Source organism: Mauremys reevesii, linkage group 7 (assembly GCF_016161935.1).
Source record: "Mauremys reevesii isolate NIE-2019 linkage group 7, ASM1616193v1, whole genome shotgun sequence".
NCBI classification, from domain to species: Eukaryota; Metazoa; Chordata; order Testudines; family Geoemydidae; genus Mauremys; species Mauremys reevesii.
The window spans coordinates 83,407,081-83,423,400 of NC_052629.1; the positions used below are offsets into that span (position 1 = coordinate 83,407,081).

A 16,320-nucleotide genomic window follows, 5' to 3' on the forward strand; every position below is an offset into this window, starting at 1 on the left:
AAGTCGATTCTGGGACACAAGCTGCTGTGTTATCTGAAAAGCTAGGAAAAGAAGCCTCTAGACACAGCCCTCAGAAATTTATGCCCTACTTTGGGGTAGCCAGACTGGCTAATAGTCAAAGGCTTAATGTAATGGATATTTGGCAAACCACTATGGAAATTGGCAACCTTAAATTGGTATGAGTTTTCATTGTGGAAAAGTACTCTGATCAAGGGGCATTGGCTGGAACTGATTTTCTGATGAGGTATGGAGTTAACCTTAATGTGAGGGCTAAAACATATACTATAATTGGAAAACACATCCCTGTAATTTTCTGGAATGATGCCACTGGTGTATGTAGTTAACACTGGTAGAGAATGTAATAAGCCACTCAAGTGTGGAAGGGGTAATTTGAGCCAAGGTATAGAAAATGATGATAGACTAGACAGCATTATGGAGCCATTGATTGGGACATCGGTAAGGTATGGATTTCATGTTGGCACAGTCATTTGGAACTGCAAAAAAAGAGTTGTACTGATCCAGGTAGCCAATTTAGCAAGAGACCCTCCAATGTTAAAGCATGGCACTAAATAAAGGGATCTTTTTCCTGCCAGGGAAGCAATAGGTCCAACCCTAGAGCACTCCTGGTTATGACAAGTGACATTTCCTCTCTAAAAGTAGCAATCAACATACCAGCATGCCAGTTTGGCATAAAGATTGTTTGCGCATAGTTTGTTCTGTTGATCATGTGGTTTATGATGTTGATGTGAGGATGCATCTCTTTCAAGAGGAGGAGCAGTGTAACAGAATGAGTGCTGGTGTCTGGGTGGGTGGAGGACAGCCTGCCCCTGCCCTCCCAAACCCAAAGGACTCTGACTTAGGAAGTAGCCCTGAGTAAAATGCCATTATGCACTGCTGACTGTGCTGGCTGAGAAAAAAAAAAAGTGTGTGTGGTCAGTAGCACCTGCAGGCAGCTCCTCTCTGTCCTCTCTTCTAGTCTTCTGTCTTAGTTCTGTTATGCTCATATCTGTCCACATCATTCATCAATTCTGCTAGCTAACTAAACCACTTGTGCTAAACAAGCCATGAGGCCATGAAACAATAAACAAACAATATAATATATATATATATATATAATATATATATTATTTATGTAAAAAAAAAAAAAAAAAAAAAAAAAAAAAACAAAAAGTAAAATCAGTGCATATTCCTGCATAACATTAAAAACATTTTTTTTTTTATTTTTTTTTTTTTGTCATTTGATTTTAAAAAAGTGTTTTTTTTTCCAGCTCCTTTCCTTTCCAATGACAACACAACTTACATACACATTCTGTCTGTCTTCTCTCAAGTTTGTCTCTTGTCTGTTTGAGTTAAGTCTCATCTTTGTTTCTTCTTCTCTCAATGTCTCTTTTTCTGGCCTACTTCTGCTGTGATACACAGGATACACAACCATTGAACAGCTGTGCTGTGTGTGTCCAATTTTTTTTTGCCTGGGGCTGCCTTTTACATCGCTTCACTGTCAGAGCAGCCACTCCCGGTCTGCTCTCACAGCCTCACACCAGCCAGCCACTCCCAGCTATCAGCAGCCACAGCACTCTGACCATTACATTCACACGTTAATTACAAAATGATGTGCATCTTGTACTGTCCGGCACACTACTGAACAATGCAAGCTCACAGAAAGTCCATCATTTCCTCAAAGGAAAATGATACATGTACCAGCTTTGTTATCCCAAATAGAGTTTCCCACACACTTTAATTCAAACACATTGGTTAAGGTAAAACAATAAGATAAATTTATTAACTCCAGAAAGATAGATTTTAAGTGATTACAAGGGATGATGCATAAAAGTCATGATTGGTTATAAAAGAGTAATAAGCCAGCTAATACCTAATTTAACAAGGTACGTGAACTTAAAAACAAAGGTTTTGTCTCACCATATGCTGTTGTAAATTTCACAGGCTGGGTCTCCTTTTCAGCCTGGGATAACTCCCCCTTGATTCAGTCGATGTCATGGTGTCATGAGCAGAGATGGGAGGAAAAGAGGTTAAATGGATGTCACTGTCTCTCTCTCTCTTATACCACACTACCATTTTTGAGGATTACCCCCACCTGGGGTGAAGGTGACAAGTAGCCTCTTGTGGATGTGAGGATTGAACAGTCTCTGTGATGAAATGTAAATTTCTTGTTTATCCCTTCCATTGCTGAAGAATGACTGCTTAAACCAGTGATAACTAACACCTGGCTGGGTTGCTAGTGTTTCTTTGTCTCTGAAAAACGGGTTTGGGCCTGCTTTTCTAACTCTGGAACATGTTGCAGCAATGTTATACAATATAAGCTTATAACTTTACATACAATGTTGATACACATATTTTACCAGGACAATAATGTTCAGCAGAAGATGATGTTTTAAATGATACAAGGCATACTTTGTACAAAATTTATCATAGTCTTATAAAATTGATGACCATAGAAGTATAGACTGTCACAACATCCCTTTCCCCCATCTTCAATTATTCCAGTTCTGGAACTGCTTAAAAGTTTACCAATGCAATTAAATTTTGTTCTGCAACACCTCCAATTATTCCAGTCCTCCCCTCCCGTAACTTTGCCAATAATGCTCCTCTGTTTAGACCAGGCATCAGGAAACAAGTCACTTTGTATTATATTGTAGAACACTTGGGAAAACAAGTACATATTTCTGAGTTGTAAAGCCATAATATTATGCCAATGTTATAAATGATGCATGTATGGAAATTAGATGCATGTCTCTTGAAAAGTAAAGTACAACTGAAAAGTCTTCTGTTAGTCTTAATTTTATGTTAAAATTGCCAAATATAGCTTTTATGTTCATGGATGAATGTTTAATGTTACATATGATGTTTGACACTGTGGATGGAACCATCCCAATTGTTGGTGCATGAGGGATTAAACTTGTTCTGAGAATCCAGAAGCCTTGCAGTAGCTGTCAGCTGTTCACCATTTAATCTTAGTAAGAAAACAGGAGCTCCTGGAAATAGCATAGACACCTGATTCCCAAAGGGGCAGGAGAAAATGAGTGAGGAAAGAGTAAGGATGCCTCTGAATAGTAAAAATCTACCCTACATGTTGAGACTTTGATCTGACAGAAGCTCCTTTTCTCGCTGCATAGAAGGCTATGCAGGCATGAATGCAGCATGCTGCCCTGTCAGGTGAATAAGAATCAAGTGGTGCAGCTTCCTTTCCTGGTGTGACTAGCTACCCACATTGACTGGGCCACCAGGCACAACTAGTGGGCACAATTCTGTTTCCACTGGAGTTTATGCACGTTTTGTCATTGACTTTAATGTGAGCAGGAGCAGATCTCACAGTCTATAATCGAAGCAAACGTATAAACATGATACTAGATGTACACATGGCACAGGCCAAAGGCAGACAAAATTACTATCCAGATCATAATATTTACTCAGAAGTGATTACTGAGACATGCCATGTGCATCAAAGTTGGGTAAATATCAAAGATTAAAAACTGCAGCGATCAGCTACATTTAATAATGAGTAAAAGCAACTTTATTTCTCTGTATTGTTTTCTTGTAGCTAACTCTTTCTTTAAAGTATGAGACTGCACATGTAAGTTTGCTGCTTAGTTTATAAATGGTGTGCTAAATAGGTTGGAAACAATATAGTCGGTGTGAGCTCCATCAATCAGTCCTGTACCATTGTTATGAATAAACCAGCAGGGGACGATTGTTCCATGACTGGGGTCTTTTCCATAATCTTTCTCACTAATCCTGAAATAAAGACAAAAAGCATGAATGAACCAAAATAATAGTACTTTGTAATGTGGTGCAGCTCTGATTCTGAATCTGTCTGTCTGCGAGCTTAGCAATTTTACCAGGTTTGTCTTTGTATAAATTCTTTAGACTAGTATTTACCTATGAATACAGTAGCAGTCTTTGTCTACACTTGCAACTAAACCATGCTGGATCCATTCAGTTGGTACCTTCTAGGCAACAACAGGTAGTTTTTCTAGTGTAAAAAGGGTTTAAGTGGCTTTTCCATGGTCAAACAGCAAGTCTGTTGCATAATCAGGAATATGTAGCTAAATAATTGTAAGGAGAGGTTATAATTTTGTTGTATGTACTGCACCATTGTAGATGTAAGGTTCCTGCCTGTTCACTTGGGGAAGAGTGCTGTGCCGTGAAACAGTTCAAGATGGAGATTCTTACAGAAGAAGACTCTCACACTGTGCTCTGTCTCTCAGGGAGACTATTGTGTTGCCTGTCTTTTATGGAAAAAAGAACCAAACCCAGTCCTTTACTGTAACAGCTAGAGAATTTTCCCATCTTCCTCTCCCCAAATTACAGATCTTTTCAGGGTAGGGAAGTATTTCTTAATAATTTGGTTACCTAGTTACTGTCAGTTTATTGTTTTTGACAAGCATTGTGGCATGTGGTTTCTCAGGGTAAGATCCAGGACGGATGTCAAAAACTTCAAAATCAATGTGCTGGAAAAACTGTCCTGAAAATAAGGGGAGAAAATACAATATCAGAAACTGCTATTAAATCAACTGATGGCTATAAGATACTTTTGATACATACAAGCAGGTATAACTAGCAGTGAGGGGATGAAATTAAGAGAAGGAAATTTTGAGATTCCCCAAAAAAATTCATAATGGGGAGATCTGTTAGTCTATGGCATACTCTCCCAAGAGAAGTAGTAGAATCCCATATCTTGAGACACTTAAAACTAGCCTAGACAAAGCACAAGAAAATATATTGTAGGGAAAACTTCTGCACTTACCCCAAGAGAATGAGCTAAATGTGATCTATTAGGTCATCTCCATTTGTAATTTCTATGAGTTTAAGACATGGGCTGTAGACTATCTCTCACTTACAAAACATGTTTTCATATTCTGAGTTTTTTCCATAATGCAGTTTTTTATTGAAGTTATAGCCCTACATCCCATTTTTATTTTTAATATACAAACTAGGACCAGATACAATGAAAGAGTTAATATATAGGAGGTGATACTTTAAAATATTCTATACATCTTAGCTCTGAGAATGTGGACACATGATTACTTTTCCCTAAATGAACCAGTCTGGAAAAGATCAGTCTTTTAAATTAAGGTAGTGTTCATCCGTTTCAATGGACGTGAATTCTTACCTAATAAGCCATGGGTGTGTTCAGATGCCTTGTAACTATCCAGCGTGTACAATCCTAGGAAATCATGGTGTATAGGATGCTTCTTCCACACTCGATGCAAAACAACAATAAAAGTTGCATCATCTCTGAATGAAAGCACTAGATTCTTTTCCCTATTTATCTCCATAGTCAAACTGCAGCAGGAGAAGAAAGGTGAAAAATAAAATTTGTGAAGAGACCTCATAACTGTTCATTTTTGGTTTTCAGCATTTAATATTGTGGACAATAAGTTAACTAACAGACCAGGGAATCTATGTAAAATCCATCTGGCAGAGTAAGATTTTTTTTTTAACAAAACTTTCTGAAGATCCATAAATCAAACAAAATATTTCAACAAGTGATACTTAATATGTGGTAGCAAAGAGTTCAAGAGTGAAGAGACTAAAACCTCAATCCTGCAACTGTATGCACACACACATACTCCTGTGCTCATCTGGAGCTCCACTGAAGTCACTGGGGTTCCATGCCGAAGCAGAGGTCTACATGTTTGTAAGTAGCTGCAGGATCATACCGTTCATATCTAAGATCCTAATTCAGGAAAGCATCCTTGTTTGGGATAGCACTTAAACATATGTTCAACTAAGTGTGTGCAGAAGTGCTTTCTTGAATCAGCGCCTAACAGCATTGAAACAAGCAATTGAATGCATGAACAGGGTACGTGGCTCCCAAGGATTTGTTAAACAGATTGCCACTGCCATCAGCCTTAATTACATTTACATACTAATGGTTTCATAAGTTTGAACATTCTTGAACAAGTCTGGGCTTTTGTGTTGTACTTTACCCTTCTTGTTGTAGGGTGATTGTATCAAGCCAGGTAAAAGTGGCTGTCTTTCTGCCATTCTGGAGGGTGATTTTTTCAGTCGTTATTTCTATTTTTAAATCCAGTTGTGTATTTACAATCCCAAGTTTTCCAATATATGTTTTTTGGATCTGTGCATTGTTTCTGACTTTCTTTTTTCCAATAAGCTGCCCATTAACTGTGATGCCTGTTATAAAGGAACAAAATGTGCTATTACTGTACAGATAGATTCTGATAAGGAAATACTGAGGGATGACCTGGAGAAGGAAAGTTCTATGTAGCTGAACCATTTTATAGAATAATTTCCAATCCTTTCACTGGCTACCAATTTACTACTCCACCTTTTTCTCCTTCAGTCTCTTGCCTGTATTTCTTTTCATTTTGGCCTCTCCTGCACATGAAGCTTTAGACCACTGACATAGCAGTTGCATTAGGGAGCATTAGTTTAGCAAGATTCAGGTGGTATATCACTTAAGGAGACGGATGAGCAGAATGCCTCCACCTAGTTTAGTGGGTGGGAGACTTGATTGGATCCAGAAGGCGCCAGACAGCTTTGGAATGAAAGGGGGAGTGTATGTAGGAGTAGGCCCCTCCTTCCTAGGGACACTCCTCCACCCTTTGACTAGCCAAAGGGATAAGGGATTGTTCCCCACGATCATCAACTTAAACTGTTGCCTGAGATTTCTCAAGCTTCTTGTCCCATTTTATCTAAACCCACACTCCCTCCTCATAGTTAGATAGCATAGGAACTGAGTTTTTTAGGATGCCTTGGGTCTGACCGATCACCTGTTTTAGGGGGTGGAAAGGAATTTTTCCTATTCAGGCCATAGGGCTGAGGCCTGGTAGGTTTTTATCATCTTCTTTATAGTATCATGGAGACACAGTTAAGTTGAATAGGAAAAGGACTTAGAAATTGAATGTTAAGAATTGGTAGGAATATTTAGCTTGTTGTAACCTAAGGCCCATGTCCAGTGCAGATAAAAGGCCAGCCTCTAGAAATAAGAGACCTGGGATTTTGCTGGTAGACCTCAGGAAAAGGAGAGACCTGAAGTCTTCACAGACCAAAGTCTTTTTTTCTGTTCTCTTTGCTGCAAGGACTGTGAGGACTGAATCCTAGCGGTAGGCAGTGGAGAGTTCAACATATTCATAAATGATCTGGGAAAAGGGGTAACAGTGAGGTGGCAAAATTTGCAGATGATATAAAATTACTCAAGATAGTTAAGACCCAGGCAGACTGAGAAGAGCTATAAAAGGATCTCTCAAAACTGGCTGACTGGGCAACAAAATGGCAGATGAAATTTCATGTTGATAAATGCAAAGTAATGCACACTAGAAAGCATAATCCCAACTATACATATAAAATGATGGGGTATAAATTAGCTGTTACCACTCAAGAAAGAGATCTTGGAGTCATTGCAGATAATTCTCTGAAAACATTCACTCAATGTGCAGTGGCAGTCAAAAAAGCGAACAGAATGCTGGGAATAATTAAGAAAGGGATAGATAATCGAACAGAAAATATCATGTTGCCTCTATATAAATCCATGATACACCCTCATCTTGAATACTGTGTGCAGATGTGGTTGCCCCATCTCAAAAAAGATATATTGGAATTGGAAAAGGTTCAGAAAAGGGCAACAAAAATTATTAGGGGTATGGAATGGCTTCCATATGAGGAGAGATTAATAAAACTGGGACTTTTCAGTTTGGAAAAGAGATGGCTAAGAGGAGATATGATTGAGGTCTATAAAATCGTGACTGGTATAGAGAAAGTATATAAGGAAGTGTTGTTTACCACTTCTCATATCACAAGAACTAGGGGTCACCAAATGAAATTAATAGGCAGCAGGTTTAAAACAAATAAAAGGAAGTATTTCTTCATACAACACACAGTAAACCTGTGGAACTCCTTGCCAGAGGATGTTGTGAAGGCCAAGACCATAACAGGGTTCAAAAATGAACTAGATAAATTCATGGAGGATAGGTCCATCAATGGCTATTAGCCAGGATGGGCAGGGATGATGTCTCTAGCCTCTGTTTGCCAGAAGCTGGGAATGAGCGACAGGGGATGGATCACTTGATGATTACCTGTTCTGGTCATTCCCTCTGGGACACCTGGCACTGACTACTGTCGGAAGACAGGATACTGGGCTAGATAGACCTTTGGTCTGACATAGTAGGGGCATTCTTATGTTCTTATGTATGTTCTTATTTATGGGCTACATCAGAGTTTCTCAAATGGGTCCACAGACCCTTGGGAGTCGCAAGGGTACTCCACGAGTCAGGTCCGGGGCTGCTGGCCCCACTGATCAACTCTGCCTCCTTCCTCCCAGCGCCTCCTGCATGCCACAGAACAGCTGTTCAGTGGTGTGCAGGAGGTGCTAAGAGGGAGGGGGAGGAGCAGGGATGGAGCACACTCAGGGGAGGGGGTGGAAAGAGGTGGGAAAGAGGAGAGGTGGCGGTGGTGAGGGCAGGAAGAAGGGGGCGGGGTGGCACCTTGGGGGAAAGGGAGTGGGGGCACAGCCTGGGGTAGAGTGGGGCCAGGGCCTAAGGCTGAACTGGGGGGTTGAGGATCTGCAAAAATTGTAAATCAAAATGGGGGCCCTTCGGTTGCTAAAGTTTGAGAACCTCTGGGCTACATGATAGGAGCCCTGTAAACCCTCACTGGACCCACTTAAATGCCTAGTATGGAGATATATGGCAGATAAACCTCAATCCATGGAGAAGTGTTAATAAAGTTAGTGCTGCTGCTTAAATCCATCCCTGTATTTGTCCTCATTCACTTGCATATCCTATCAAACACATTTTATCTGGAAGTAGACAGGTACTGGTGGTGTCACCCACTACGTGTCTTTTCTCCGTTCAGAATCAAAATGATTTCTCGTCCTTTCCCTCCTGGACTTTTTGCCCTTTTACTTTAGATAAATATTAATTCACCTGTGTCAGGGTCTTTTACTAGGTTTAACACCACACCTGGATCTAAATTGATATTGAAGCAAAGATGGTCTTTTTTCTGTGGCACTTCTATAAGGAAATGTGGATCTCCATCAACTGCAAACACATTACAATGTCTCAGATTAAATGATTTACAAAAGCAGCCTCTCATTGATAGAGAAACAGTAAGTTATGGCTGAGATAATTAGTAATTAGACTCTTCACCCAACGACATTCACTGGAAGTGCAACAAAGAAGAACAAAATAGATGTGAATAACATCCCAGACATCTGTTGGGAAAACAATACAGCATGAACAAAGACTAAACTGGGGGGAAGTGCTGGACCCAGACTAGAGGGATTTTTAGCCTGTGAATGGAACAACGGAGGTTTATAAGTTGTAAGCCAGCACAGCTTGCCCCTTAAGAGCCTACAGCCTAGTTGTATCATCATTTAGGGTGAGAATTTGCTATTCATATCCAATCTCTTTAGTATATTAAGCTTAGTTTGCGTGTTTTGTTTATTTGCTAGGTAATTTGCTTTGATCTGTTTGCTATCCCTTATAATCACTGAAAATCTCTTGTAGTTAACAAACTTGTTTTTGCTTTGTCTAAAACCAGTGTGTGTATATGTCCTCTTCACATTGAGGGAGTGGGTGAATCTCATGAGCTTATGCTGTAGAGTTCCCTGTGTAGTGCAAGATGTTATAATTTTGGGTTTACACTCCAGAGAGGAGGTATGTGCCATAAGAACTGAGAGGTGCCCTAGATGTGCCTTCCCATGCAGGAGCTAGTTAAAGAACCTGCCTGCATGTAACTGCAGCTGGGTCTGTCCCTACCTGTATGTGTTGTGGCAAAAGTGCAGGCTGGAGCCTGGGAGAGGGCTTGGCAGGCTGGTTACAGCAGTAAAGTGTAAAGTGAGCGCAGGCTGGTGGGTCAGGGGGGCTCAGTGGTACTCCAGTTCCAGGTGGCACCCCAAGGGGGACCCATCAGAGAAACAACAACAGAAAATATGGAAATGACAGAAGTGCTAAATGCCTTTTTTGTTGTGGTGTTCATCAGAAAGGTTAATAGTGATTGGATGGCTAACATAGTGATTACCAGTGAAAATGAGGTAGGATCTGAGGCTAAAATGTGGTCTGTTCTTAAAATGTTCTTGCCTGTAAAAATGGCATTCGTGTTTAACGTGTTTTAGTGATTCCAAATCAAGTGTGTACAGCTTACAAAGAGAAAGATGTATTTTCTAATTGCCAGATTTGCAACGTCAACCTGAGATCTGAGAGTCAAGTACAGTTCTTTTCAACTTGTGCATCATTTGATTTTGCCAAAAAAAATTAGACTGTCAGTTGCACCTGTGAAACCCCCTGACTTCCAGACATGCACTTAGTGATACCTGGACAACCCCACTGTCTTCAGTCGTGTCACATAACTGTTATATTGAAACTTACTGACAAATTCTGTTGAGTATGCACAAGCTGAAGTAGAATCAGCACCTGACTTTCTTAGCTGTTTTGACTTTCCATGGCTAACAGGAGTAACTTTGTTACCAAAGAGGGTAGACGTGACTCGGAATACACAACAGGAACAGTTACGTTAAGTAAAATGGTGTAATTTTGCACAGTCACTTTAGAATAGCACTTCAAGCTACATGAATTATGTTACACAGTACAGAAAGTGTGTTACATGTTGTCTTGAAGTGTTTGCTTTTATTTCCCATTAACATCTCTATCTTTGCTATCTAAACACTTATGAATTACATAAGCTATAGTTTTGATAATGGCTTTATTGTGCCTTCATTCATGTTGAAAAGTTATGTTACTGGTATCAACATTAACTTGAATTCATTTTCACAATACCTACACCCCAGGTAAAATTAACTTTCTCTTAAGAGCATTGTGATGACATCACATATTTGTTCTTGAAAAGGGAGAACTGTGTATGGTTTGTAGGTATGTTTAAAAAAAGACAACTTACCAGAGTTTGCCTTTGAAGGGTAACTATACTGAATAGAAGTATCTGACAGATTGGAAAAAAAAAAGTTAGATGAAGCAAAATGATTTTAAACTAGCATCTTTTGAAGTTTAAAAAAGTTTTCCCCCTACCACACCCCTTTCAAGCTTCAGTCATGCTTTCTGAAATGGTATTGGATATCATTTTGTCTTGTCTACATTATTGCTTAAACCATTTTTACTACTGTTTCAAGGGGATGTGTTGACGAAAAGCTTTTTCTCACAACAGTTCAAGTTGCTAGGGTAAAGAGGCAAGATATTCACCATCACAATCTTAGATGCTCTAACTACATTTAAGATACTAAAATCCTGGATATTCCATTTCTTTTTTTTTAGTTGCCTCACTAGCTCTGAACAGAATTAAAAAGACAGTAAAAGTTTTCCCCTCTTCAGAGAGTCTTCAGTGTACATTATTTCACATGATTCTCACTCTCTAACACAAAGGTGTTTTGGAGGATCCTTCACAGTGACCTTGCAAAGGAAGAATAAAAGATAAGGGTTGTGCACACAATATATGTAAAAATCAGTGTTATGGTATACAATTTCAGTTGTATAATCACAGCCAATACAGAGTGGGATAAACTAATTTGTACCCATCTACTTCATAACACATGGAACCTAAAAGAATAGTGGTTAAGATAATGTGGAAGTGGTTGTGTCAAGTTATGATTAGTACTTGCAATAAATATTTGTCATATATCATACAGCTAGAAGGTTGCAAGGAAAATTTTCAGTATTGCCAACTCTCATGATTTTATTGTAAGTCTCACAATCTCTTGAGGTCTTCTAGATGCTTTCTGGAAGATAGGCTTTAATCGAACAAGTTATTGGACTCAGTACAGGGATAACTTGGTAAAAGTCTATGGCCTGTGTTATACAGAAGGTGAGACTAAATCAACTAATTGTCCCTTTAGGACAATCTGAGAGTCTGATTATTCAGTCCGAAAATTCATACAGGAAGTACATTATTCTTTATTTCTCCTGCTTCAACAGCTTCAATCATCCAGTCAATGATGAGGAACAATACCAGGCACACACTGGAGCAAAGTTTTCAAAAGCACCTAATGATTTAGGATTCTAACTCCCATTGAAACCCAGTGGGACTTGGGCTCATAAATCACTCGTGTAAATTTTCAAAAGCACCTTATGCTAGTGACTATAAAAGTGACAAACAACCCATAGCCCCAAATTCGTTTGCTTATACACCTCTACCCCAATATAATGCTGTCCTCAGGAGCCAAAAAAATCTTACTGCATTATAGGTGAAACTGCGTTATATCAAACTTGCTTTGATCTACTGGAGTGTGCAGCCCCGCCCCCCTGGAATGCTGCTTTACCGCATTATATCCAAATTCATGTTATATCGGGTTGTGTTAAATAGTGGTAGAGGTGTATTATTACTTGAAAACTTGTGAATAATTAATAAATTTGCAGAAATCAAGCTTTGTTTGAATGATTAGTGAACATAAAATAAGATTAAATACATCAGCTAATTTATTCACAATGAATTATCCCACCAGCTCTAGATAAATGATCTCAGATTAGCTTGTGAAGCAAAACTATGAAAATGTCTCTACCTTCTATTGGTTTATCAGCAATTGCTGCTTTATCTTCATTATCTTCTGGTTTTGTTACCACCATGGATGTGAGAGGCGTCACAAATTTATATTTCAGAGAGAGCTCCAGGGCTTCTGCTGCAAGATTCCTCCGGTTTTCTTCTTGAGCTGAAATGCTGAATGGAGGAAGAGAATCAGAACAGCAACTTGCACCTTTTCAGAAACTTTCTACAAAGCCAAGACATTAAGCACTACATTATATTTTTCTGCATAATAGCAACATTCTCTTCGTAATCAGCCAAAAATCAATGAACTCAGATTCTGTCTTTTTCATTCTTTGGTTTTGTCTTATTATTTTAAATATTATTGTTAGAAATACTATTTGGATCTTATGAAGTATTACAAAACTTTTTGTTCAGCAAGTCTCAGCACCCAATGCTCAAGTAAACAATTCTGTGTATTTGTATTTTAATAGTAGTTACCTTTATCTTTTAGTGGCGAAAAAGATCCCTGTCTGAATTTTCCAGTTCAGAGACCAAAGCAACTGGCAGCTATTGAGTTTTCCAAGGTTTTTTTTCCTTTCTTTTTCTTTAAACATCACATTTTGAATATGATGCTTTTGGCTGACTGTATAGTGACAACTATCAATAGACAGTTTTATCTGTAAACCTTTTAACCAGAGATGGATTTTGTGTTTTGGATATGTTGGCTGCTCAGATTTGACATCAGGGACAAAAAAAAAAATCACCAGGCTGGCTCTTCCCCAAAATAAGCAGACTGCCTCCATTTATAACTCCTAATATATGGCCACCTACCTACAACCATCAATCACACTTATAGCATGTGTGTAGAACTCACAACCTTTGGCTCTAAAAACATTGGTCTCTAAACAAGATGTTAAAAGGGCAGCTCGAGTAGATGAGGCAGGAGGGGGGAAACCATGTATATTAAAGCAGATATGATTGAAACCAGCCAAATCTCTCTACAATGAACAGATTTCACCTCTAATTTGGCAAAAGAACAGGTGTGTCTATTTTTTCTGAATTCACCAGAGGCTGTCAGTGTCCTATCAATATAACTTCAAGATTAAGTTACATTACGTATAGAGCTTCGTACTTTAATAAGGCCAGAAGGAATCGTTGTGCTCCAGTCTGATCTCCTGCTGAACACAGGCTATATACGTCCCTGCATTAATTCCTATTTGAACTGGAGAATCTCTTTTAGAAAAACATCCAAGCTTGATTTTAAATTTGCAGTGATGGACAGTCCACCAATAGTCTTGGTAAGTAGTCCTCATTGTTAAAAATCTGCATCTTATTTCTAGTTTGAATTTCTCTAGCTTCAACTTCCAGCCATAGGATCTTGTCATACCTTAGTCTGCTAGGTTGAAGTGCCCTTTATGTTCCACATGCAGGTACTTATAGACTGTAATCAAGTCACCCCTTAACCTTCTCTTTGTGAAGCTAAATAGATTGAGCTCCTTGAGTCTATCACTCAAGGTATGTTTTCTAATCCTTTAATTTTGCTTGTGCTCTTTTGCTGAACCTTTCCCAATAAAGCAACATCCTTCTTGAACTGTGGATACCAGACCTGGACAGTTAGCCATCCTGCACCAATGCCAAATCCACAGGTGAAATAATCTCCCAACTCCATTTCTATATTCAAGGATAGCATTAGCAAGGCCACAGTGTTGCACTGGGAGCTCATGTTCTTCTGATTATCCACCATGGCCTCCAAGTCTTTTTCAGTCACTGCTTTCCAGGATAGACTCCCCCATCCTGTAAGTATGGCCTACATTTTTTGTTCCTAGATGTATGATCTTACATTTGGCTTTATTAAAATACATATTGTTTGCTTGTGCCCAGCTTATCAAGAAATCCAGACCTCTCTGTATCAGGGGCCTGTCCTTTTCATCATTTATCACTCCCCCAATCTTTGCATCAGCTGCAAACTTCATCAGTGATGATTTTATGTTTTCTTCCAGGTCACTAATAAAAATGTTAAGTAGTGTAGGGCCAAGAACTCATCCCTGTGGGACAGGGAACACACCCACTTGATGATGATTCCCCATTTACAATTCCATTTTGAGACCTATAAGTTAACTCATTTTTAATCAATTTAACGTCGGCCTTGCTGATTTTGGATCATTCTAGTTTCTTACTCAAAATATTGTGTTGTAACAAACTTGCAATCTTATAAAAAATCAAGTTAATTTGACAAGATCTGTTTTTCATAAAATATGTTAACTGCATTGATTTTATCATTCTCCTTTAATTCTTTATTAAGTCCTATTGTTCATCATTTTTTGCCCAACATCAACATCAGACTGACAGACCAATAATGACTCAGGTTGTCTTGTTTAAATATTGGCCCAGCATGCGCTTTTATCCAGTACTCTGGAACTTCACCAGTGTTCCAGGACATTGAAAAACAACATGAACAGTCCAGAGAGCTCCTTGGAAAGCTCTTTTAAAGCTCTCTGATGCAAGTTATCCTGACGTGCTGATTTTAGTGTCTAGCTTTAGTAGCTGCTGTTTAATATCCTCTTGAGTTAGTGCTGGAATGGAAATAGTTTCATCACTGGACATGCATACATCCTCCGTGTTTTTCCACAGGTACAGAACAAATGTAATTATTGACCACTTTTGATTTTTGTGCATTATTGACAATTTTACAATAAGCAGTGTCACCTTCTTTCTTGATTACGGGTTTGTGGCTTTTGGGGCAGCTAGTAATCTAGAAAAATGTTCTAAAATTGACCTCAATTAACATTCACATTTTTCTGTTTAAATTCTCTCTCTCAGTTGATGTGGCTCATAATTGTTTTCAGCTTTGTGAAAATGGTCCTTTTAAAGTACCCAGTATGTATATTACTGGTTTAGATGTTATTCTATTTGCACATAACAAATTTAATCAAATCATGATCACTTTTATCTAATTTAACACTTATTTTGACTTCTGTGATCAGTTCCTCTTTACTTGTCAAGATGAGATCTAATATAGAATTCCCCTGAGTTGAATGCAACACTTTGAGTTAGTATCAACTCATGTGAGTGCAGATTAAAGTTCAGGTTCAGTGCTAACCCATCCATAGTCAAGTAATAATAATATTTTTATTTCAATGGAGAGGTTATAGCCTAAAGCCCAGTAGAGGGCAGTACTACACACACACACACACACACACACACACACACACACACACACATGCACCAGAGAGTACTTTACAGACTATCAGTAGAAGATACTCTGTAAACATGAGTTTCCTATAAAAATAGTATTTATTTGCATTTTCTAGTGGGCTGTTGGTTGTACATGTCTAACAGCTTATTTAAAACAAAGTCTATTGGGTCTTTTTTATGCAGTTCTTAACCTGAAAGAAAGACTCACTCTGAATTAAATATATATATTGGTAAAGAGCACATGCAACTGGTCTATTTACAACAGTTTTTCTGCAACAACATTTTAAAATACATGTAAAACAATACCATATGTTCCATTATCAGTCTATTTTTATACATAGGTATCTAATGTTATTACACTGGTTCTCGTTTGATTAGTAATATTCCATTCATTCTACATTCTCATTTTTTAAACCATGAAGTGATATAAAGTAGAATATAGACCTGCATGTTTATCATGCATTTGGCTTCTCTGGCATTGTTCACCTGAGTTAATAAGGTCACCATGAGCCAGTAGTTTCCATTAAATACTGACTTTAGAGGGAAAGCATTTTAGGATAAAGAAAAATGATCAAGCCTGACCATCTATAACAAAGAAATATTTATTGTATTCAGGATTCCTTTAGCTATTGATTGGAAAATTATTTATTTCAATTCTAACCTGAGTCTATTCTAAAA

General features: G+C 38.4%; 1 protein-coding gene across 2 annotated transcripts in view; it reads right to left on the reverse strand.

The window, feature by feature from the left end:
- Positions 1-1,789: 1,789 nt before the first annotated feature.
- LOC120409311 (inter-alpha-trypsin inhibitor heavy chain H3-like) overlaps positions 1,790-16,320 on the reverse strand; it is a 46,718-nt gene continuing 32,187 nt past the window's right edge. For both annotated transcript variants that reach the window (XM_039547131.1, XM_039547130.1), the window contains 7 exons: positions 12,485-12,639; positions 10,873-10,914; positions 8,904-9,017; positions 5,949-6,153; positions 5,129-5,301; positions 4,369-4,480; positions 1,790-3,750 (listed from right to left, as the gene is read on the reverse strand). In XM_039547131.1, the coding sequence (XP_039403065.1) occupies positions 3,603-3,750; positions 4,369-4,480; positions 5,129-5,301; positions 5,949-6,153; positions 8,904-9,017; positions 10,873-10,914; positions 12,485-12,639 (949 nt within the window). In that variant the 3' untranslated portion in view covers positions 1,790-3,602. The remainder of the gene's footprint in view (positions 3,751-4,368; positions 4,481-5,128; positions 5,302-5,948; positions 6,154-8,903; positions 9,018-10,872; positions 10,915-12,484; positions 12,640-16,320) is intronic.